The 26,278-nt window shown below is 42.6% G+C and overlaps 1 protein-coding gene across 2 annotated transcripts in view; it reads left to right on the plus strand.

The window, feature by feature from the left end:
* Positions 1-1,959: 1,959 nt before the first annotated feature.
* osbpl3a (oxysterol binding protein-like 3a) overlaps positions 1,960-26,278 on the plus strand; it is a 38,711-nt gene continuing 14,392 nt past the window's right edge. Inside the window, exons 1-13 of one of the 2 annotated variants that reach the window (XM_063185353.1) lie at positions 1,960-2,283; positions 10,385-10,614; positions 11,987-12,103; positions 13,821-13,874; positions 14,180-14,293; positions 14,616-14,744; positions 14,964-15,048; positions 18,811-18,914; positions 19,683-19,796; positions 23,046-23,196; positions 23,626-23,711; positions 24,193-24,327; positions 25,445-25,538. In XM_063185353.1, coding sequence (XP_063041423.1) covers positions 10,504-10,614; positions 11,987-12,103; positions 13,821-13,874; positions 14,180-14,293; positions 14,616-14,744; positions 14,964-15,048; positions 18,811-18,914; positions 19,683-19,796; positions 23,046-23,196; positions 23,626-23,711; positions 24,193-24,327; positions 25,445-25,538 — 1,294 coding nt within the window. In that variant the 5' untranslated portion in view covers positions 1,960-2,283; positions 10,385-10,503. The remainder of the gene's footprint in view (positions 2,284-10,384; positions 10,615-11,986; positions 12,104-13,820; positions 13,875-14,179; positions 14,294-14,615; positions 14,745-14,963; positions 15,049-18,810; positions 18,915-19,682; positions 19,797-23,045; positions 23,197-23,625; positions 23,712-24,192; positions 24,328-25,444; positions 25,539-26,278) is intronic. The other variant, XM_063185354.1, reaches the window with a different exon arrangement.

The raw sequence follows: 26,278 nt of genomic DNA on the forward strand, positions 1-26,278 counted from the left end.
CGATGTGAATTAGGTCTGGTGGTAACTCGGCCGCTGGTGGGCCCATTTAGTTTTTGCTGAAAAGACTCCACTACAGCGTAAGAACATTGCTATGACATTACTGAGAGCCTTAAGCAGCAGATTAAGACGATTATACAATTTTGGTGAAAGTAAGTAGGCTATAGCAATGGGTCTTCGCAATGAGGTTGGCCTTGTTGTATTTATCATGACTAGTTCAGGGGTGATAATTAAGGCCCATAAACTAAGGCAAATGCAGCCCTCTGCTCTATTTCATGCAACCCGGCATGAAGTCACACCAAATAAAGACTTGAGTCTGTTTAACCTAACCTAAAATAAACAATATATCCATTGAACACACAGTTGCTTTTTCAATGGTTAAAATCGGATGTTTTTTATTTTGCATTTGCCCCATTGACTGAAAACCTATATTGCCCCGAAGGGAATTTGTCTTTGGTTTTGGGAGCCATACAATAAACTTGGACATACAGACAATTACAACAGCACACAAAGACGAGGCTAAAAAACATACAAAACATACAGTAGATTAAAATAAAAAATACTGGCAATAAAATTAAATTAAAACCCTATACAATTATTATATTAAAGCTACTCTGTCTGAACTTATCTTATGTAAAACGTGGATGCTTCTAGAAACAAATGATGGTAACCAACTATTTGTCCTAAAAAAGGGTAGCCTAACCGGTAGGCCTATTTGAGTTCTGACCGAAAGGGGGGAGTATTCAAAGTAGGCTATAAGGGATGGGATGGTATCGTCTAGTATTTTTAAGGCTAAGTTAGTTGTGTACTCATCAGAAAATTGCCTCATTTTTTAACTTCTGGTCCAGTTACTTTAAAACCTAAATGTGTGATAGAGAGATATAATAATAGATATAATAGATAGATAGATATAATAGCTATTCAACCAGACCTACAGAGAAGTTTGTCCAGCTCAGATCTAGGTTTTCTTGTCACCACAAGGTGGTAGTATCCGCATTGGGATTTCATGGTTCGTACTGTTCTAGGGAAAGGTTTTGGGATTTTTTGTAACGGCAGGCTACTGTTGTGCAGTGTAATATTGAAAGGCTGTATAGGCTATGTTGTTGACTGGGTATAAGATATTGATTTAAAGTCATAATCATAATCTTATATGTTATGGCAATCTTAATATGAGAGATATAGGCCTATATGAGAGGTATAGGCCTATGAACAGGGCCGCTGACATGTGAAAGGACCCCCTTCTTAATCGGAGGAGGTATGTCTGGGTATGTCCCCGTTTCTCCCTGGGCCCGGGGCAATAGACCCCCCCGTCGGCTTCCCTGCCTATGAATACTGAATGTTTGCTACTCTATCAGTGGAGATGGTCTGACAGGACACTCAGACTAGTCCAAGGCCCAGCGCTTGATTTGAGCGCAGGCCTATTATAGACTTTAATAATAGGTTTTGAATTTTGAGTTACAAATTAGTTATAAATCATAACTTATAATAATTATAAGTTATGATTTATAACTATTTTGTAACTCAAAATTCAAAACCCATAACATGGTGAACATTACATAACAGGGTTTGCTGGAGTGGAGGTCCACAGAGTTTTGGTACACTGCACACTGTAGGCTAGGCCTAGAATAGACCTATTGATAGACAGACAGTCAGACACCCTTGCACTTTGGGGTGGATGCAGTGCATTTTTTTTTACAGAGCAATGGCAGAATTGTAGGCTTTGAAAACTTAAAATTACTTGGTCATTGGTTGCCAGATTAAATTAACAATTTTATATTTATATTTCATAGACACAGACACTAGCCTGTATTTTACCTACTCTTACCTGTATTACGTAATGTCGACACGTCGGCGTGGGACGATTTTGCTAGGTCTTCAGTCCAAGGCTGTGATTGGGCAGCGTTAATGTTCAACCAACGCTAATTGGGTGAACAAGCTGCCATCAACTCTGAGTTCCGTCTCTCGCACTCTCCTCCAAACATGCAGGAACATGTAGCGTAACTTCTCTAAAGTTTGACACAAACGTCCAGCAGTCGCACTCTCCCTTATTGCAGTGTAAGCATCCCTCGTTCAAGGATTGTGTGCGGTTATGAAGAATCACATTGTGTAAGGATACAGACCTACGAGTGTTGACAGCTTACGTGCCACGGGGACATAAGTGATCTCGTTAACAGCTTTGACTTTTACCCGGGGCTGGCCTCGGGGATGATAAAAGCTCCCGTGGACAACTTCTAGTAGAGACACGCAAGACTTCCTCAATACCGGGATCCAGTGGAAGTTGTCTAGGTATGTTTCTTGACTATATATGTTATCCGTACGCGGTAGCCGTACTGGTAGCCTATTCAGCATCTCGATGTTTCTAATAGCAGCATCTGACTTTGCAGGAAGTCGGCAGAATGTAAGGAGCACTGTGTAGCATAGAGGCTTCTCTTGTAATCGACCAAAAGTACATGCTGTGCTAAGTCTTTTGAACCTAAAAATAATTACAGACCTTCAGTGCAAAGATCGCCACAATATGAACCAATAGGGAGGGTATAGGCTACCTCTTATTCTGTCTACCATCAGTGCTTAGTTCTATATCATAACGACCCATCATGCGATGCGTTATGCAGACGTGGACCTTCTTTTTCAATTGCTAGACAGAATGTTTTGACAGCTATCGGGCATGTAAACACTCCTGTCTGAACAAAAGAGAGACCTGTTGAACTGGTCACTGCGTTATGGCAAAATTGCAGTCCTCTTGTGTACAAAGGAGACATTTAGCTATAACATAGTTCTAGCTTTTTCGCAGCCCAATGGAAATAGTAGCTATGCCATGCAGAACACATGGATAGTAATTGTAGCCTAGTTCTCTGGATTGACGCACAGAGACACGTCCAATCCATGATAAAGCAAGGTGTCTATGAGTATTAACACCTTTCCAATTTAGAGGGCAAACTACAAAGTTATGCTTTTGCTGTTCACATTTGCATAGTGTATTCCAGGAACTTACAATGAACAAAAAACAAACCCACCATCAACATGAGGTGTGTGCATGACAAGTCACATTTGCAATCAAAAACACAGGTGCAAGAGTGACAATAATGCCATTGAGCAGCACACCTATAAAGTCAGTGACCTGGTCGTAACCACTGACTTGGAGCCATAACATTCTGGTCACCACCACCACCATATCATTCTAACTTTGTTTGTTTACAAGGCACACAGGGGTTGCAGTAGTAGGCATAGGTGTTTGCTCATTTGCAAACTGGCCAGTTGCCAATCATGAAATGTCCTCCAGACTGTTTCGAAGGTTAGCCTTCTTTCAGTTACTCCATTACATCATAGATAGACACGCACACATTTGACAGGTGATAGTGCGGTATAACATGACATTCAGAACTAAATACACTGAAACATATGTTCATAAAATATTATGGGAACATTAATATAGGATGGAAAAAGTCCGTAATCGTGTGGCATTTGGTGGTACTCAGTAGTGCAGGAGTGCAGTGTAGTTTTGAGGCAGTTTTTCCTCTCTGTACATGGCCTGTGCTTGCCCACTTTATGTGGGCAGGGCATGTTTAGACTAAACTCAAAGGAGGCACTCACAGAGGCGCACTTAACACACACACACACACACACACACACACACACACACACACACACACACACACACACACACACACACACACACACACACAGCTCTCTCTCTGCCACTCCCTGTGTAAAGTAACTCTGCCTCCCGTTTGCAAAGTGGTAGGCTGCATTCTTCTCCTCTGATGACTCATGGCAAGACCATGTTCCTCTAAACATAGCATTTGGAAATTAGACAGCGCAGACACACACACACACACACACACACACACACACACACACACACACACACACACACACACACACACACACACACACACACACACACACACACACACACACACACTGCTCTACTGGTGTGCTGTACTGGTGTGTGTGTGTCTGTCTCTCTGTCTACACACAAGTAGAGCCCTTGCGGTGCTACTGACGCACCAATCTCTCATCTATGGCAAAGTAAAGCACTGGTATTCATGTGCACTTTATAGCGCTCATGCCTGTTTTTTTTTTTTTTTTTGCTCTCTTGATTTGTTCATGTCTGTGTACTGTAATTGTCATCTCCACCATTGCCCAACAAAAGGTTTTTGCTTCATGTTTGACACACCTTCTTTTGTTTTTACGACATTGCCAAAGAGCATCAACTAACTCTGACTGTATTATTCTTGGAACACAATTGTTCAGCTGCAACAGTGCAGCGTCATAATGTGTGTGTGTGTGTGTGTGTGTGTGTGTGTGTGTGTGTGTGTGTGTGTGTGTGTGTGTGTGTGTGTGTGTGTGTGTGTGTGTGTGTGTGACTGCCTGACTTGGAGAGTGTGTGTGTGACTGAGAGAGTGTGTGTGTCATTGACTGTAAATATTGTGCAAAGTGGGCAGTGTCAGGTTCAGAAGAAGCATTTGAGCATGGAGTCCCCTCCCAACACGCACGCACGCACGCACGCACGCACGCACGCACGCACGCGCGCACACACGTACGTATGTGTGTGTACGTGTGTGAGGATGGATGCCCACATTTTTCCTACTGATACAGGACTTGACATTGTGACCTCTCTAATCTGACAACCAAGTCCTTCTCCATTCCATAGACCCCAGTGGCCAATGGGAGGTGGGTCAATGATCTGATTTTGGGCTCAGACGTCAGGTGGTGCAACAACAGTAAATTAATGCCCATAAATGAATTAGTAATTGGTAATTAATGTACGGTAATGAATATGCTTCTTAGATAATCCACTAAAACCAAAAATACCCAATTTAATCCATACAGTAGAGGCATTAGCTGTGGTTGCACCACCCTGACGTGAACTACTACTAAAACGTCATTGACCCAGCTTCTAATGAATGGCTTTTTAAGCTAGGCGTCATTTTACATATCCTACAACAAACTCCATAAGGATTAGGCCACAGCTGACAGTAGCTGACATTTTAAACCAGGCCCGCATCATTTATCATAGTAACTTAACTCATGAATACTTAGTCAAGGTTTGTTATTTATCCATGACCCCACATGCCGCGTGAGAGCACATGGTGGCTTTCCTTTTTAATAATACATAGAATGTCGGGATCAGGGAGCAAGACCTGATTTAAAAAAAATGTATTATTTAGGTTGAGTGATATTGTAGGTGTTTTTTAGCCAAAGTAAATACATTTCTTTTAATCAGTCAAAAGTTGTGATGTTTTGATGGTGTGATTCTGCTGCCAGGGAAACCGTTTTTGTGTGTTTGGGTTATCTTGTTGCCTACACTTGAATCACATTCCAACATGCTGAGTTGCAGGTATTTTCACTCTGATCTTATCCATTAGGCTAAACAGGGCCCATCCTTAGTGCTAGTAGTGACGTTACATTAAGGCTAACGTTTTGCGTTGTAGTCAGTTTGACCAAACTGAGGGTACACTTTGTGAAAGTTGTATTGTTTTGTTTGTCATACCCAGTGGCTAGTAACTCATGATGTGTCCCATGATATGCTGCCCTGACAATTCTCATACTTTCCTGGTTGTGGAGGAATCCAGAAAAAAGAACATAACGGAACATACCCTGCAATCAATGGTCTGATTTTCTTGACGGTTTGTGCAGCAGTGTTCGCACATGCAGAGAGAGACGTTCAACAGATGCAGTGTTTCCCATACATTGACCATCAATTGTATGTTTTGACATTTTGAGAGAGAGAGAGAGAGAGAGAGAGAGAGAGAGAGAGAGAGAGAGAGAGAGAGAGAGAGAGAGAGAGAGAGAGAGAGAGAGAGAGAGAGAGAGAGAGAGAGAGAGAGAGAGAGAGAGAGAGAGAGAGAACCAGCACACGTCAGTTGGGGTACACCAGGGTGGTTGACGTGACGCCTTGTTTTTTCGTAACGTTGGTTAAAAACCTACAAAACTGTTATTTTCCTTTAAAAAACCCAAATGTCAATGAAAGAAGATGTGGTACATTATGTTTCATATTAGTCTTAGATGAGAAGAAACATTTTTGTTAAGATTTATGTAAAGGTTTATGTCAAATATCCTCTGACTGTAACATTAATGAAACCTGCAATATGATATATATATATATATATAAATTAATCAACAACATTTTGAATAATGCATGAAGCATTTGGCATGATTGCATAAATATTAACTAATATTAACCACTGAGGGCTGCCCCCTTGCACGGGTGAGGCATAAATTCAATTTCGTTGTGTGCAGTGTGCAGTGTTCACTTGTGTGCTGTGGAGTGCTGTGTCACAATGACAATGGGAGTTGGAGTTTCCCAATGGGCTTTCACTTTTTCACTTTCACAATTTTATATTTAGATATGTGAATGTGAAAAAACTCAAGACAGTAATATTAACTACAAGTTCAATTTCGTAACACAAATTGCGTCCTGTGGGGTGACATGTATGTCAATGTTTGTGAACGGGCAGCTGCAAGGCCAACTACAAGGGTCTAACCAGTCAGTACCTCAGTTATTGGAGAGTGCTGTGGAAGTTTAAGATGACTATTAACCTTTTGATATGTCTTCATATTGCAATGTTTCTGTCCCACAATGCTTAGGTTCATTTTATGGTGTCCTGAGGTCTGACTGCTCTTATAGAAGGAAAAAAGTATTTTTTTTATAAATGAAAACACATATTAAGATTAAACACAATATCATTATCAAGTTAGTTTGAGCTCAGATGTCAGTCATGTATACAAAAGGATTAAAATGGCCATAATGCAGTGAATTTCCTGTGGTGTGACTTCATTTTCCTGCGGTGTGACATGCCTATGCAATGTGTTGATGCAGGACACATTTTCCCAAAAATGGCAAAAATTAGGCGAAATTCCACAGACCACTAAGTGCTTTATTTTTCCATTTTTTTTTCAGAAATTGGAATAGCTTTTAAAAAAAAAATTGTGTTATGCCCTTAAACGTCAACCACCGACCAGCACTTTCGCTGGCCTGAGCTTTTCGCACCACACAAACCAACTTGGCCGATGGGAAACACTGAGATGCATGTTGACCCGTGCATCATTCAGATGTCTTCCTGGTCTGGAAAACTCCGGAACCAGTTGAAAAAGAACAAGACATGCATACATCAATGGAATCATTAGTTTTATTTCTGGTGTGATTCTGTCATAGCTCTGAGCAGCACCGTTCGCACACACACACACACACACACACACACACACACACACACACACACACACACACACACACACACACACACACACACACACACACACACACACACACACACACACACACACACACACACACACACACACACACACACACACACACACACACACACACACATTTACGCACGCATACACACACACACACACACACACACACACACACACACACACACACAGAGGTATTTGAATGATGCTTGTTGATCCCACCTCTGAGTGCTTCCTGTCCATAGGAGGTTTACCAGACCGTGTTCTCTTGTCTCTCGTGCACTTGTGTTCTTTTATACAGAGCTGGGTGCGACAGGACAGACAGGCGAGTCTTGCCAAACAATAGAAACAAGGCCAGAAGCTACAGTAGACTAGGAGTAGAGTCAGTGTGTACGAGTGCGAGTGGAAGAGTACTGGGCTCCGTGCCTCGGGCAAAGCATCCAAATAATTCATTTGGCCGATGTTATCTAACCCGCATTTTCGTCACTTGTTTTTGTTGTGTTATGATTGGAATGGCCATGTGTGTTTGTGTACTAGATGGAGGTGCAAATACGCCACAAAAAGTGCTTGTGATTTGTATTCACATTTATATTGCATCATGTTTTTTACTCTATAAAGGATCTTTTGTTTCCATCTCTGTGTTGTCCCTTACTGTAAAGTTAATCACTTCAATGAAATGATTGAACAAGTTATTTATAGTTTAGATGCCGGCTGTGTGAGAACTTCCTTTTTGATGCGGAAGTTGTTGCTTTAAAAACTCACTCTATCAAAATAGAAGCTCTATTTTTACACGCCTGACCTATTTCCTTTCCACCAACATGAATTGGCTTATAATGGCAGAGCAATGTCCTGAGATATAATGTATAGCCTAGCTTCAATTTACAGATGTCACCTCAGCCTCTGTTTCCAGTCAAGTATGAGCATTTCATAACGACCACTAGTGATGGGAGGTCAAAGTGCATCTCACAACCATTGCTTCAGCAATTTACAGAGTTATGGCAGAGAGGGGTAAGCTTAGAGGAGCCGTGCAGTCAGCTGTGTAGCAGCCTTGCTGAAACATAGATATGCCTATGATGCCTATGCTGGCTCAACTGTAGGGCTGAGAATGGCAAGCAACCTCACGATGCAGTACCTGTTATAACACAAGGGGTCATGAGTCATGATGCAATATACGTACATTGCGATACATATGATGGCCATGTTGTGTTTTGTGTGTTTTTAATGTGCATTTACATGTGGATTGTGGAGAAGTGTCATGCAAGACAAATTTCTGTGTAAACGGACAGTAAAAGCTTAGCTTATCTTATCTTATCTTATCTTATGATGTGATGTGTATTGCGATTTTGATTATGCTAGAGAGCAATTGAATGCCAGAATGCAGTACAGCTTCAATACCGGGGTTCTCATTTTTTGTTTCCCCCTGGCTGCGTGACCCTGCCTGCGCACAACTCAACCTCTGATTGTTGGAAACCGTTGTCGGTCAAAAAATGAGCTTACGTGGTTTGCTGCCAGTGTCTTGCCCCTCCTCACAACACTGTGTTTAAACAAACAAAAACAAAAAACATGTAATGCTGCCTTGTAATTTATAACTACATGTAGTTTATGATAATACTGTTTACCGTATTTCTTTTCTAAATAAGAGTAAGTGTGTGGACTTCTTTCTACTGACTGGTTGGGTATTGGCAAAAATCAGTAGTCTAATGTCACGATACAGGGGTCCCGATACAATATAGTTTTGTCTTGACTATGTTTTTTGCACACCCCTATTCAACTGCATTCAGTCTCTACAATCTTATTCATTCTGTCTGTCATTGCGGTGCTGAAGATATCAGCGACTGAGATTAGTGTGTATTGTATGTTTGTGTGTCTGGTCATGACGTTTTTGTGCACAGACAAAAAGTAGAAACCTTATCACATCTTCTCACCAAGTCATGTGCAGGGCACAAGGTGTGATGTGACAGAACGACGTGCCTGTAAAACTTAAGGTTTACATAACTGCTGGGACCTGAAGAAGAATGTTCTTAGTGTCCCAGAAGTGTGTGTGCGCGTGTCAGCATGTGTGTATGTGTGTGTGTGTGTGTCTGCGTGTGTGTGTGTGTGTGTGTGTGTGTGTGTGTGTGTGTGTGTGTGTGTGTGTGTGTGTGTGTGTGTGTGTGTGTGTGTGTGTGTGTGCGTGTGTGTGCGCCTGCGCGTGCGTGTATGCACTTGTGCATGTGTGTGAGTGAGATGTGACCGAACGACTTGCCTTTAAAAGTGAGGTTTACATAACTCCTGGCCCCTGGGGCTTATTTCAAGAAAGTGGTTGTGTAGCAAACCAGGTAGTGGAGGTAGCTAATGCTAATCCGCTAATGAAACAGTCAGGACTCCCAAACACAGACAGACCAGGGGTGCGTTTCTTGAAAGCGCAGTTTTTCGCTAGTTAGCAACTTGGGCAGTTGCCAATGGGAAATCGCATTACAAACAACAAAGTAGCTAATGAAGTCACTCCCGCATAGCCACAAGTTTTGTTGAGGGGGGTGGGGATCCCATTCCCTATTTGCTAAAAAAGCTTAATGATATCATAACAACATTGCTATGACATTACAGAGAGTCTTAAGTAAGAGATTAAGACATGGTCATTACCATGTTGGTGACAATACGTTTACAACAGTGCCTCCGCATGAAAGGGTTAAATATTTTCTTGTAATACCCACCTGCAGCAGTATGCTGTTAGTGTCCCATAGGTATGTTTGTCTGCCAACAACTTTGAACTAACCTCAAAGCTGACTCGGTAGTTTTTAGGTTCAAACACGACCCACTCCAAATCAATCAAAGCTGTAGACACAACAGTTTTTTTCTGACTGGTGATGGTTACTATCATAGAGACCACTGATTCAGGCAGCACCCTCAAACATCTGCTCTGCTCACAAAAAAATTAAAGAAACTCCTTTTGCTTGACCTTAGTGTCTTTTTCAGTGTGCAAACCTGCTCTAACCTTTGAACTCTTCAATGACTGATGTCAGCTCAGCTGCATTGCCTGGATGAAGGCCCATGGCTGAAACATATTGCCTATTTTAGCTAAATCAATCATGCACACGCCTATTTACTAAAGCTATTTTAACCTGTTCAAAGATTGCCTTGTATATTTTAATGACGTCAGTTCAACTGCTGTTGACACCCTTGCTGTCTGTGCTCTTTTTTGTAGTTGTCATGGTGACACGAAGGTGTCCCCATATCCGAAGAAGACTGACTCGACTGCGGTTTGCTGCTCCAACAATAAGAGAGTTCTAGAACCTGAGAGTTCTAGAGTGTTCTAGAACCAGAATGAGCACCTCAGAACACAGCTCGCACCGTTCCTCCTCTAAGAAGTCAGTCCAGACGGGACAGTCGTCCTACAGCGATGACAGCGACTCCTCTCGACCCAACAGCAGACAGGTGCGTGTGCTGGGAACAAATCTAGTTCAGTCCATTATTTGGGACCACGTCTAGAAATACATGTAAAGGATGCTAATTCATGCATCGCACCAGAGAAATCACCCTTTACTAGGGATGGCACAAACCGCACCGAAACCCGAAACCGTACAATTCACACACATACCGAACCGAACCATGCAATCCGTCACAAACCGCAATTCATGTACTGCCCAGAAAAATATGGAAAAAAAAGATTCTGCGAGTATCTTATCCAGTCTCTCTGATTAAAACATTAGCGTATTAGAGCAATCAGAGAATAACACAATTAAAATCACACCATTTTCACATTATAAGCCTATACAAACCATATGTAGGATATTTAGTGATAAGTCCGATTCTATTAGCCAATTGAAAGAGGGCATTTGGAACGCTCAGACAGCGCACAGTTTAAGTGCAAGCGCAGGTTAGCACAAGAGGCAGTTCTCAGACACATGCAAAAGGTCAAATTCAACTTGCGCATCATCACTTTATAACTGCAGTTATTTAAATATTGTTTAATATTCTCAGTGCACCATTTATCATGAACTAAAAAAAAGAACCGTAGAAAACCGAAAACCGTGACCTTGACCTCGAACCATGAATTTTGTGAACCGTACCACCCCTACCTTTACATAAAATTGTAATTTATTTACTTCATTCACTGTCACTGTTTACAAGACAAAAGCTGCAATAGATGTTTTTTAAAGCAGATGGTATCAACATGCGTTGACAATATAATTGTACTGTAGCCTACTATAGCCTAATGACAGGCCTTATCCCCCCACCCCCCATCCCCCATCCTCAATGACCTTTTAGTGACGGTGTATTTTAAAAATGCACCAGACAGCTGTCATGTGAAGTGATTACCAGTACTGTCCTTGAAAAACCCTCTCTCCCTGTCTGTATGCATGCCCCCCCTCTCTCTCCCCTCTGTCTCTCTCTAACCTCCACATTGATACACATCCCGATACACGAGTCACGATACGATACGTAGGCTATTGCGATACATGTGCATCCCGATACATGGTCTTCACGGCGATATATATCCCGATATTTTAGACTTTAAAAAAAAGTTTTAATTCTTTTTTTTAACCTTTTTTTAAGAAAACGTAATTTTGAGCGCACGCCATCGTCGCCAGGGAGGTATGAGTGAGGTTACCGCCAGTTACGCGAGGTGTGAATCTAGCTTTAGGCTAACTGCAGGGTTGTGGGGGTGACTTTCTGGACCGACGTTTTTTTTTTTTGATAATGTGAAAAATCAGGATATTTTCGGGAAGACAATAGAGTTTATCGGGTAGAACGGGAGGGTTGACGGGTATGACTCTCTCTCTGCTCTCCTCTCTGGTCTCTATAGGACAGTTGGGAGGTGGTGGAGGGCTTGCGGGGCGTGCTGGGTAACGCCCAGCTACCTGATGCCATTGAAGGCGTCCTGCTCAAGAAACGCAAGTGGCCCATGAAGGGATGGCACAAGGTGAGGAAGATGATGCGACACACACACACAGCATACACATACAACACACACACACACACACACACACACACACACACACACACACACACACACACACACACACACACACACACACAAAGTGCTATCATTCACACAACAACACACACACAGTGGTATGTCACATGCACAAACATACAGAAAGTATGCACACACACACACACACACACACACACACACACACACACACACACACACACACACACACACGTCACCAGCAGGTGAGGATGATTCTTTAGGACTGATGTCATCGCTGTCACACATAGCCGTCAACCCGAGGCAAACGTGACTCTCTTTTCAGACCGGTGACGCACATATCTAGACAAGCACACACGCACACGCACACGCACACGCGCACACACACTCACACACACACACACACACACACACACGCACACGCACACGCACACGCGCACACACACTCACGGATGAACACACACACAGACGAAGTGAACATGAGTCTTTTGAGACTGGTATCTAGACACACACACACACACACACACACACACACACACACACACACACACACACACACACACCACCATGAAATAATGATGAGCACACCCAGTCGTCGTCAGAAGTTCCAGAAGCGTTCAGTGGCATGGCACCCGATAGGCTGAAAACACACACACACACACACACACACACACACACACACACACACACACACACACACACACACACACACACACACACACACACACACACACACACAGTTCAGTGGCATAGCACCAGACAGGCTGAACTAGAACCCAATTACTTACCAAACGTGGAGCTCCCTCCCTCTCGGCCCTGTGCTGCATTTGGTATCTGAGGATGAGCTAAGGGCTAGCGGGATGGAAGAGGAGAGCCAACAGCTTTGTCAACACAGACGCATACGGTTTACACACACAGACGTCATACACACACACACACACACACACACACACACACACACACACACACACACACACACACAGTTTACTCACGCATGTACACGCGTACAGTTTGTACACACATGTACACAGACACAAACACACACGCATACACGCATACAGTTTGTACACACACACACACACACACACACACACACACACACACACACACACACACACACACACACACACACACACACACACACACACACACACACACACACACACACACACACACACACACACACACACACACACACACACACACACACGCGTACACGTACACGTACACGCATACAGTTTGTACACACATGTACATAGACATTTTGCACACGGCCAAACGACATGCCATTTGTCAACATATGAACAGTGAGGATCACTCACCACAGGCGCAGCTGTAGAAGGCGAGGGTGTGTGTGTGTGTATGTGTGTATGTGTGTGTGTGTGTGTGTGTGTGTGTGTGTGTGTGTGTGTGTTTATGTGTGTGGCAGTGGGTGGTGGGTTTGGTTGGTGGGGGTGGTTCTTCAAGAGCACTGTAAAAATACATAAAAAAATAAATAAAATCGACACCAATTTACTGAAATAGTTGTGCATGTAGAAAACCACTTGCACTGCAACAGACACTGTGCTCTTTGATAATGATAATAAATTTAATTTGTAGCAAGGTATGTATACAGTATTTTGGGCAGTCCCACACTGTTCCCTCGGTTTTGTTTTCCGTATACTGTTTAAATAATTCAATTTCCATGGCCTGTTTTTTTCCCCAGAGGTTCTTCCTTCTGGAAAGGGGAATTCTAAAGTATGGGAAGACTGGACCTGATGTGAGTTGTATGGTGTTTTTCTATGTTTATATAAAATTTTCCTCATTCCATATCAGAGTATTTTATATATATATTATATATTTTATATTATTACATTTTATCAATTGCAAATTAAAAATTGCAAGTATATAAAATGCCTGTTTTTGTTCATTGTTAATTCATTTTTTTCAATGGAAGATCGTGATGAAAAAAAAATCATAATCGAGATTTTTTTGATAAAAAATCGTGAAGTGACATTTTTGCCATATCGCCCACCCTGAAATGGGTGTACTAGACATTTAATTGTGTATTGTTTTGTTTGCTAGCTGCAAAGAGGGAAATGCAGGGGTTGCATTGACGTTGGCCTGTCGGTCATGTCCATCAAGAAGAAGTCCATGTGTATAGACCTGGACACAGAGGACAGCATCTATCATTTGAAGGTAACACTAATTACTGTACACTGCGCTCGTTGTTGTCATCAGGGCTTTAAATTAACACCCGCCGACGGGCTTTTAGAAAACTTACTAGCCACTTTCATTCATTAGTGAGTGTGCGTTTGGCTGGTAAGATACTAGCCATTTTGGCTGTTGATGAAATAAGTTAATTTAGATCCCTGGTTGTCATTATTTTGCGGCATGTACTGAAAATGTTGGTGACACTTTATTTTGGAGTTCGCAAGTTACTCTTCTCGGATGAAGTCCAGAGAGCTGTTTGATAACTTTGTGTGTGTGTGTGTGCGTACGTGCGTGTGTGTGTTCCCAGGTGAAATCCAGAGAGCTGTTTGATAACTGGGTATCTAAGTTGCGTGACCACCGTGTGTTCCGTCAGAATGAGATCGCCATGGACCCCAACGACAGAACCCTGCAGTCAGACCTCAGCAACTGCATGAGGGTACACAGACACAGACACAGACACAGACACAGACACAGACACAGACACAAACACACACACACACACACACACACACACACACACACACACACACACACACACACACACACAGACACACACACACACACACACACACACACACACACACGTATGTCCTAGTTTATTTTTGCCTGGCTATATGTTTGTAAGGGTGTTGTATCCTGTGTTCTCTCCTTCTAGAATGCTGTGCTCACCAAGCAGGCCTCCATGCAGGCAATGAGCGGCCTGCGACAGAGCAACGATGACCTGGAGCGATGCTGCCAAGGTACAGTAACACCTGACTGATACTGCCTATACAAACACTTAAATCATTTAGTATTAGTTGTAGGGATGTAGTCAAATCCCCCTTTGTAGAGTCCAAGACAAGTCCTAGACCAGAATAGTCAAGTTCGAGTCAGAGACGAGACCGAGTCCAAGTCAAGTCCAAGTCATATGTCGGTCAATGTTAAACAATGGAAAGGATGAATGTCAATAATACGAAGTTTGAAGGTAACCCATATGCCATGGATGTGAAGATTTCAAGCGCCACTCTAGAATCTATGATAGCCAGTGTTCTAAACTAAATTAGACAGATCCGGGCGAGTCCAAAAGCTTAATTTGGCAAGAGCAGTGTCCGAGTCCAACTAATAGCGAAATCCAAATCCATAGAAAAACTAGAATGGGCACTCGGTAGAGCGCAAACCTTCGCCTACGCCACATATTTTTTTCTGGCCATCTTCAAAGTGTGGGGCATAACATTCTCCAAATTTTGGTGTTAGTTTCATTTAAATTGGACCGGAATATCGTAATATTACATTTTTGGCCCAGTCTTGACCTCTTATTCAATTCAGCATGCACACGTTCTTCTGGCATATAGTGCTTGGCAAAGAAAAACGTTTTTGACCTTTTCGTGACCTTGAATTTGACCTTTGACCCAATCACTCCCAAAAAGTAATCGGTTGTTCCTTGGGTCATGACCAATCATCCCACTAAATGCCATAAAAATCGGCTCAATTTACATTTTGACCTTTTCGTGACCTTGACCTTGACGTTTGACCCAATCACTCCCAAAAAGTAATCGATTGTTCCTTGGGTCATGACCAATCATCCCACTAAATTTCATAAAAATCGGCTCAATTTACGTTTTTGATCTTTTCGTGACCTTGACCTGGACCTTTGACCTTTGACCCAATCACTCCCAAAAAGTTATCGATTGTTCCTTGGGTCATGACCAATCATCCCACTAAATTTCATAAAAATCGGCTCAATTTACGTTTTTGACCTTTTCGTGACCTTGACCTTTGACCTTTGACCCAATCACTCCCAAAAAGTAATCGATTGTTCCTTGGGTCATGACCAATCATCCCACTAAATTTAATAAAAATCGGCTCAATGTACGTTTTTGACCTTTTCGTGACCTTGACCTTGACCTTTGAACTTTGACCCAATCACTCCCAAAAACTAATCAATTGTTCCTGGGTCATGACCAATCATCCCACTAAATTTCATAAAAATCGGCTCAGTTCTATCTGAGTTATACGAAGTACAAACAAACATTTTGACCTTGACCTTTGACCTTTGACCCAATCACTCCCAAAAACTAATCGATTCTTCCTTGGGTCATGACCAATCATCCCACAAAATTTCATAAAAATCGGCTCAGTTTTGACTGAGTTAGACGAAGTACAAACAAACAGACAGACATATTCACAAATAAATACACGGCGGGCAAAACATAACCTTCTGGCGAAGGTAATGAACTTGAGTCTACAGCCCTGTTAGTAGTAATGGTAATAGTAGTAAAAGTAGTTATAGGAGTACAGTATTAATAATAATAATACATGAGTTTTATATAGTGCTTAGAACAGTATATTTTATTGGTGAGAACAGTAGTCCTAGAACAGTATCTTTTATGGTTCAGTTATTTAAATTCAAGAGAAGAGCCAGCATTTATCAAGAGTTGACGGGCATATTAAAGTGAATGTGAAAGCGAAAGCGCTGTGAAGGCCGAAAGCCTGTACAAAAGATGTGCTGTACGTTTCCCTGCGCAAACAGAAACTGAATTACTTTATAACCCCTTCATATTCGAGATACTGAGGCACATGCAAATACCTCCACTGCCTTACCTGTTATCTGTGAAGTCACACCATCTGTGGCCATTCGGTTGGCTTGTCCCAATCATCCTCTATGCATGTCTGTATCAAATATATGCATGTGACATCTCGACCAAATCATTTGCCATATTATAGAGGACGAGTATAGAGGATGTCCATATTTCTAGACCAACAGTATAGTGTAGTAATAATTGAGTACATAAACACAGGAAAATATCTTTAAAGGGGAAGTTTGGTATTTTGTTCCATGTAGTTTCTGGTGAAATAGAGTGGTTAAGGTTGAATGTTGGCACATGCTGCTGATATCAGAGTTTTAGGGATGCACCACTTTTTTGAAAACCGATACAAGTACGAGTACATTAATGTGTGTACTTTGCTGATACCGAGTACCGATACCGATACCTTTTACTACCAAAATACAATGAAAATAAATGCACAGCCTTGTTTTTTTCCACCTGTGATATTTTTATTGTCCATTTCCATGTAGATTTAAATGTTAGTAAATGTATGAGGTGGCACTTTTTTTCCATGCTGCTTTCAAGTCCACAGAACGTGACACGATTTTGCATTGTTTTGTGTAATAGCAGTATCGTTCCTGGTATCGGCAAGTGCTTGATGAGTACGAGTATGAGTGTAATGAGCAGTATCGGTATCGGTGCATCCCTAGAGAGTTTTTGGTTACTGTGGTACTGCAGCACCTCCCCATGTCTACAGTCATGAGTGTGGATTTGCAGACATCTGGAACTATCATTCCTAAAACACATTAACCCCTTAGAGCAGTGTTTCTCAACAGGGGTGCCGGGGAACCCTGGGGTGCCGCGGGTCCCCCTCAGGGGTGCCGCGGAAACGTGGCTGATAAATAAATTGTGTAATATAATACATATTGATCTAAATTGATAAGTTAATGCTAGTCAGTGGAGTCTTTCATCTTCCATTTACGCACAACAAAGTAAATATAGGTCGCCCCAGTCAACTGCAACTTCGAACGTAGGTCGTGTGACGTCTCCAAATGTGTTACTTTTCTAAGCTTGTGTGGTATCGGATGCGATGCCATGTTACGGCTTGTTGGTTTGGGGTGCCTTGTAATTTTTCATGAATTGAAAGGGTGCCTCGCCTAAAAAAAGGTTGAGAAACACTGCCTTAGAGCCACAGAGCCTCTGTTATAACCTTATTGTCACCAAATGGTAATGACCAAGTCTTAATCGGTCGTTTAAAGGGGCACTGTGTAATATTTGTAGTAGTTTGTTTTTAGTAGTGTATTGGCCCATTCACAAATGTTATTATTTGCAATTCATGTCCCTAAAGGAGAACATTTGGTAAGGTCTTTACTCTTTTCCCCCTTTTTCTCGTTGTCCTGAATGTTCTTCATTCCTCTCCCACTTCCTCCTCGCCTACTTCTCTCTTTCTTGAGGGTTGTGGTTTTTTTGTTGTTGTTGCAGTCATTGGCAGGCTCAACTTCTAATGTGAAAGAAACAACTTTCGGTGCCCTTCAAAAGAGCTGTTAAAGAACTTGAAGCGTTACAGCACCATGTCTGGAAATGAGCTCATTTTTTACACTATTCCTTAAGTTAAATTATTGCGTCTGGTGATGCGACTTCTAGTTACAAGCTATTAATTGTCATAGAATCTTATGGGTCCAGCGAGCCACTAACACACACACACACACACACACACACACACACACACACACACACACACACACACACACACACACACACACACACACACACACACACACACACACACACACACACACACACACACACACACACACACACACACACACACACACACACACACACACAGAGCTGCTACATTAGTGTCGTTATAGCTGGTTAAACCAGAGAGTTTCTATTGGGAAAAGCTTTGGTTAAACCACCATTTGTTTGTCTTTTTTCCCTCACTCTGCCCATGCGTTCATGCGCCCACCGCAGACCTGAGTGAATGCGAGTCCCTTTTGCTGGAGCTCAACCTGCTGCTGAAGAACATGGAGGTGTTGCATCACGCATACTCCGCACCAGCCATCAACATGCTGCCGGTGAGTGTGTGTGTGGTGTGTGTGTGTGTGTGAAATGTTTTTAATTCATTTTTAATGTTTAACCCATTGACGCCTAAGGCACCTGCAAAAAAGGTGCTGAATGCCTGAACCCTTTTTAAGGAACGCTGCCCGCAGACTATAAAAAACTAAATATCTCAACTTCTGAAGCACATAAAAATATGCACTAAGTTGCATTTAAACCCAAAGACCCTCATCTTTCATTAGAATGTCTTCATTCATCTCAAACAAACAGAGATGTTTAATAAAGTTGTCTCAAATCTCATGAGCCTGAATGTTGCGTAATGCAGCTCCAGGCGTCAGGGCCAATGTTGCGCTACGCAACATCAGGCATCAATGGGTTAAATTGCGTTGGTGTTAAAAGAGAGCCATATTTGAGTTTAGTCTCGCATGTGTGTGTTTGTGTTCTTCACTAATCTAAAACGTGTGTTCTCTCTTATGTCTGTTTTAACTGATAAAAGTGAAAATGGGAAAACATTGCTTTAACGAGTTGTTATGTGTGTGTGTGTGTGTTTGCGTGTGTGTGCGTGTGTATGCGTGTGTGTGTGTGTGTGTGTGTGTGTGTGTGTGTGTGTGTGTGTGTGTGTGTGTGTGTGTGTGTGTGTGTGTGTGTGCATGTGTAAGTGTTCACGTGCTATGTGCAGGTATGGGAGGGTTTGTTATTTGTATGAATTTGCTTGTGTGTGTGCGCATGTGTGCCTCCATGTTTTTGTACAAGTGAAGTTCATCTCTGTCTTTATTTAACTTTAGGTTGATGGCGGCTCTAAGAAGGAGAAGAGAGGGCCGAAAAGATGGAGATCAAAAACCTCCAGCAAAGACAGCAGCACCGCCTCACTACAAGTAAGCCGCACCAACTCGCTAAAAGTAAGCACCAACTCGCTACGAGCAAGCACCAACTACCTACAAGTAAGCATGAACTCGGTTCACTTCAACGTCTAACCCCCTAGAAGTAGGTCCAAACTCAGTTACGAGTAAGCCCTCCCTTCCTACAAGTAACGCCCAACTCACTCCAAGTATTCCTCCCTAAACGCCTTAAAGGTCTACTGTGTAGGATGTGGCCAGAGTCGGTACTGCAACTAGGCTGCTCATTGAAACTGTGCTGCGTTTTGCCAAATATGATCTTTTCATGAATATTTACAAAGTAATGAACTAGTATTTACTAGTATGGCTAAAGTACAGTCATTTTTGCTGCTAAAAATGTCTATTTCTGGAAATTCAAAATGGCGGACCATGGAGAAGATCCCCTTTTTCATGTATGAAAAGTGCAATTTTTCCAGTCATAATCAATACTTAGAATTTGATGGTGGTGGTAAGTATTCATGAAAAAGGTAACATTAGTGAATGGGTAACATGATTTCTGGAAATAAACAACTAAAAATCTTACACAGTTCACCTTTAAGTATGAGTCCCGTCTCCCCCCCACAATAAACCAAACTCTCCATGAGTATGTCATAAGCCCTTACAAGATAATAGTATAGCAGAGATAATAGTGTAGTAGAGTAGTTTGTATTTAGTAATCATTTATTTCTATCAACAAATGATTATAAGTGATTCAAACATGGTGGTATATGGTATGGTATATGGCTTATAGTAAACATGTATATAGTGTAACATTATAAAGTGCTACCACCAAGTTGAGCAGTTATTAAACAGTCTTGGTCTTAGGACTTACTATAGTGTATGAATGGATATTGAAAGCATTCAAGAAGTGCATGCTAACGTGTGGTTTGATCCCTGTTGGATGGCATTCGATGTTAGCCTACATGCAGCGTTGTGCAGTCAGTGCTCTACTGTGCTGGTCTTATATTTGCTTGTCCATATTAGTGTCATGGAGGAAGTCACACAATAAACCAGAGTGCCCACTCAAGCAATGTCAACATACCGTTAAGTTGTGTGTGTGTGCGCGTGTGTGCGCGTGTGTGCGTGTGTGTGCGTGTGTGCGCGTGTGCGCGTGTGTGCATGTGTGCGTGTGTGTGTGCGCGTTGGCAGAGATTTGCTCTGCAATCCTACAGCAGATGGAGTTGATAAAAAGCAAGCGAGAGTAAGAGAGCTTTATGATGTTTTCCATCAGCCAGACGGCAACAAGATTGTGCCATTATGACAAGTTTGCATTGTTTTTTTATTTTTATTTTCATAATCTTCATTTGTATCTCGAGCAATGCAGCTTTAGATGTACAAGCACGCTTGATTCCTGCCTGGTTAGTTTCAAACTTTATGACTTACTCAAGTGTCGATACAACACCACTTCAGACGGCTTCATAAAAGGGAACAACGTAGGTTTAGATGTGCAATTGTTTTAAAAGTTTGACCTTTACTCCTCTGAAGTGTTGTTACGACACGCGTCGTAATTGCGTAATGTGGCGTAACATGTCTCTGTGATGATTCATAATGTCACACAAACCTCATGGAAGGAACTCTCAGACTAGCTTGACTCCCAGCATATTTGTGTCACTGTCAACACACCTTTGGCCACTCAGTGAAGTATGTTCCCACGTGATTTATCAAGCAGCCACCACTAATCTGTACGTCACAAGTTCATGTCTCTTTTGTGTCATGTTCTTTTTTAAGGGTAGAGGTCACAGCAATCTGTGAGGAGATCATTTTAAGTGTATTGTTAGCTGAGCTTTTGTTTGCTTCATACTTGTTGTAACTCGTGTAGTAATAACCTACACACCATACCTACCCACCCACCCAGCCTCTGTTTTAAACATTTCATATATTACATCTCATTGGCTCAACGATTGTTTTAGCCAGCCTTAAAACTGGAAAGTGTCGGACACAAAGACATTACAGCCACTTCAGATTATTGCGTTCAGCACTTCAAAACTGTTTGCTCTCTTCTGAGTCTGAGTCTTGGCATTAGTGTTGTCCTCTCTGGAGGTCATTCAAGTCAGGACTTGACCATTGAAGCTTGAAAGTCAGATTCATGGGTACATTATGACTGCTTAGCTCACCAGTCACCACTAATGCTCAACTACCCTGGGCTAACCTGTAGCAAGTTCCAGAAACAACCTGTAGAGGTTGATGTCAAAGCACTGCACCATCATTAAACACACAGACACAATTTTACACGTGTCAGACCCAACCTTTAGAGGTTTCCAGGGCCGCTGACAGCTTTTGCCGGGCCCAGAACAAAGTAACCTGAAAGGGCCCCCCATCAAGTGCATACAATGTAATGAAGAATAAGGGCCCTCTTTCCCTGAGCCCAGGACAACTGACCCCTTTGTCCCCACCCCCTGTCGGCTTCCCTGGAGGTTGCTATGTCAACGTATTGTGTTATACATTAGGCTTTACCACAAGTCTTTAGCAACTGTCATGCAGCCAGACCTATAGAGCTGGTTGCTAAGCATGGTACCATCATGAAACAGTCTGACAACAATCCTCCCTCCCCCACCTTTCCTTTAACCCGGCTCTCACCACATGAATGCGTTTCCACCTTGCTCCACACGTTCTGGTGTTCTATTAATTAGTTCACCGATTAGCTCAACTAAGCTGTGGCTTAATCAAAAACCCTAGCTTGTGATTGTGAAAAGCGCTGTCTGTCATTTTTAATGATGTGCTACTTCAACTACACTCGACAGTACAGTTAACATGGCAAAATCTATGTTGACGCGTGAATCCATGTGAGCCACGAGTCGCTTTTTGCTTTGTAACTTCACATCTCTGAATATATCCCATGATACTGATTGGTTCGGTGACCTTTTAGCTGTGTTTAGTGAAGTTTAGTGAATAGGAATTTCCTCCCAGATCGAAGCTGAAGTGTAGCTCTGAGCACAAACGCACAGATCTGGCAAGCGACAGGTTAGCCGTCCTTGTGTCTTGTCTCTCTGATCTTCCTGGATAGGCTCTAGCGCCACCTAGTGTCTCCCCTCCACTCAGTTCCATTTCATTCCAGCAACTAGCTGTGAAAGTGACAACTGCTGATGCGCTCTCTCTCTCTCTCTCTCTCTCTCTCTCTCTCTCTCTCTCTCTCTCTCTCTCTCTAGTTCTCTCTCTTCTTTCTTTCTTTTCTTTCTTTCTTTCTTTCTTTCTTTCTTTCTTTCTTTCTTTCTTTCTTTCTTTCTTTCTTTCTTTCTTTCTTTCTTTCTTTCTTTCCCTCCTTCCCTCTTTCAGGTCCCCCTCCCTAGTCCCACCCGTCTCCACGTGTCCAACCCTAACCTTACAGCCACCGAGCCGCCTTACGGAGAGGCCTACGTCCAGACCCCTGACTCCCCCACCAATGCTGCCCAGCTACAGGAGGACTTCTGCAGGCTAGCTAGCACCAGTGAGTCTGGGTCTCTGGATCATATTTACAGTACATATACAATAGGCACAATTCCATCTCTCTCTCTCTTTCTTTATCTTTCTTTATCTCTCTCTCTCTCGCTATCTCTCTCTCTCTCTCTCTCTCTCTCTCTCTCTCTCTCTCCATCTCTTTGTCTGATTTCAAGTGAGTGTGCAGATTACATCACTCTATATGCACAGATCAATCTCTAAAATTGGCCACACATGTTTCCATTCATTTTCTCTTTTTTGATGTCACATCTCATGTTCATGTTTGACATTTCATCTTCATGTCATTTAATTTCCATTTTAATTCTGAAAGTAGATCAGTAGATGGTCTCGTGTAGTCTTGTTGTAGTGGTGTAGTGGTGTATTTTAACCCCCTCCTCTGTCTCACTTTTCTATTGTGGTCATGTCATCTCCTCTCCAGTTCATTCCACTCTGCAGTCCGCCTACAAAACCCTGTCCACAGAGAAAAAGCAAATCAAGCTGGTCTTGGAACAACAGAACACTGAGGTGTGTGTGTGTGCGTATGTGCGCATGTGCGCACGCATGTGTGCGCGCACGCTTGGTGTGTGTGAGATTTTAGGTGTGTGTGTGTGTGTACATTTGGTGCGTGTCCGATTGGCAACCTGGAATCAGAAATTATATGCCATATATTCCACATTTTTGGAATGCTTCTGCCCACTGTGTGGATGTGTTTGTGTGTTCTTGTACTCTGTGTGCATGTGTGTGTGTGCGTGTGCGTATGTGAGTGCGTGTGTGTGAGTGCGTGGCGTGCACAGTCTGAACAACCGTTTGTCTTGTGTGTATGTACATTCTATCTCATGTCCTTTGTGAAACCCATCACTTCTTGTGTCTGTATTTTAAATCTTCTATGAGTTGGTTGACTCGATTTCCCCCAGCGCTGTTTCTGATTGATGACTTAATTGATTGAACGGTCACTGATGTTGATTATTAATGAATTGATTGCTCATCCGGTCCGGTCGGCTTGCAGGACAGCCTGGGTGGCATGGGAAGCCCTCTGAAGCACCAGCGCTCCAACGAGAGCCGCGGCTCGCTCTCCGATTCGCTGTCGGAGTTCTTTGACGCGCGCGAGTACCTGCTCTCCTCCAGCTCCACTGACAACGAGGTGAGGGGAGCAAGCGTTTAAGCTTACGGCCCTGACCACAACACCGCCATTAATGGCAACACATTATACTTGCACAGACATTGAGACGCATGAGACACACACACACACACACACACACACACACACACACACACACACACACACACACACAGACACACACACAGACATTGAGACACATATAACACACACACACACACACACACATTGAGACACATATAACACACACACACACACACACACACACACACACACACACACACACACACACACATTGAGACACATATAACACACACACACACACACACACACACACACACACACACACACACACAGACATTGAGACGTAACACACACACACACACACATAAGTTTAGGCTTACGCCCCTGACCAGAGCACCGCGATAAATAGCTGCACGTTGTACACACACACACACACACACACACACACACACACACACACACACACACACACACACACACACACACACACACACACACACACACACACACACACACACACACACACACACAGGGGTACACCACACCCATATACTGTCCACGATCAAATAACTGCTTAAAGTTTAAAGTTTGAAGATGTCTAGTTGGTCAAAAGCGTAAAATTTTAAGCAGTAGGACCGTTAAGGTCCCAAAAAAACCTTACAATTGCATTGAACTATCCTCTTTTTCTAAATTGAATTCTTCATAGGCAAGGCTAGTGCCTGATTTGTCCACAGAAATATTTATAATCAAAGATTATATCCATGTTTTTAAAAAATATATATTTTGGGGGGTGAGGGGTTTATACCTTTGTTTTTGATGGGACAGTCTGAGATGCTGGCAGGAAGTGAGTGGGAGAGAGAGGTGGGGGAGGATCGGGAAATGACCATTGATTGGCCAGAATCGAACCTTTGTTCCGGGGCGTGACAGGGCAGTGCCCTACCGTTTGAGCCACGGCACGGCCATTTTTTATCCAGCTAGCAAAAGGAGATGAGATGAGACAAGATGAGAGACTCAGCATATTTTTCTCCAAAGGTGACGTGTAGTTTGGTCAGAATAACTGTGTGTGTGTGTGTATGTGCGTGCGTGTGTGTGTGTGTCTGTGTGTGTGTGTGTTCAGGTGTCCGATGATGATTCATTCCTGAGTGATGCCAGCGACAGTGTGTCTGTAGACTACTCCAACAGCGAGGCCAGCAGCGAGAAAGATGATTCAGGTACACACACACACACACACACACACACACACACACACACACACACACACACACACACACACACATACACACACACAGACACAGACACAGACACAGACACAGACACAGACACAGACACACACACAGACACACACACAGACACACACACAGACACACACACAGACACACACACACACACACACACACACACACACACACACACACACACACACACACACACACACTTTTTCCACAAGTATGGAGGAGGAAAATGACAATGCTTTCCTCCCAATGGGTCATCTGTGTAATCAATGGTAGTATTAATACAAATACACAGGCTTAGAAATGATCTAATGGGAATGAAAATGTTGCAACTATTACTACTACTAATGCTATCATCATTACTTTACATGTCAGACACATGACGCAGACATTTTTTTTATATTACATTATATTACACTTAGCGGGATCTTTTATTTTCAGGGTATTGGTTACAGTCCCTGGAGCAGTATTGGGGTTATAGGTGCCTTGCTCAAGGGCACTCCAGCCATGGCATGTGGTAGGGAGTGGAACCTGCAACCCTCTGATCTAAAGCCTATCTCCTTAACCATGAGATCACGACTGCCCTAACAATGCCATACCAAGAAATATATTACAAAAACTATATGGAGTTTCATTGCAAAATGGAACATTTTGGGAAATGGACATTTTCCTATTGGGCATTCCATTGCAAAAAGTATTTTATATAGGTTTGAAAAGCA

The sequence above is a fragment of the Engraulis encrasicolus genome, chromosome 20, assembly GCF_034702125.1.
Source record: "Engraulis encrasicolus isolate BLACKSEA-1 chromosome 20, IST_EnEncr_1.0, whole genome shotgun sequence".
NCBI classification, from domain to species: domain Eukaryota; kingdom Metazoa; phylum Chordata; class Actinopteri; order Clupeiformes; family Engraulidae; genus Engraulis; species Engraulis encrasicolus.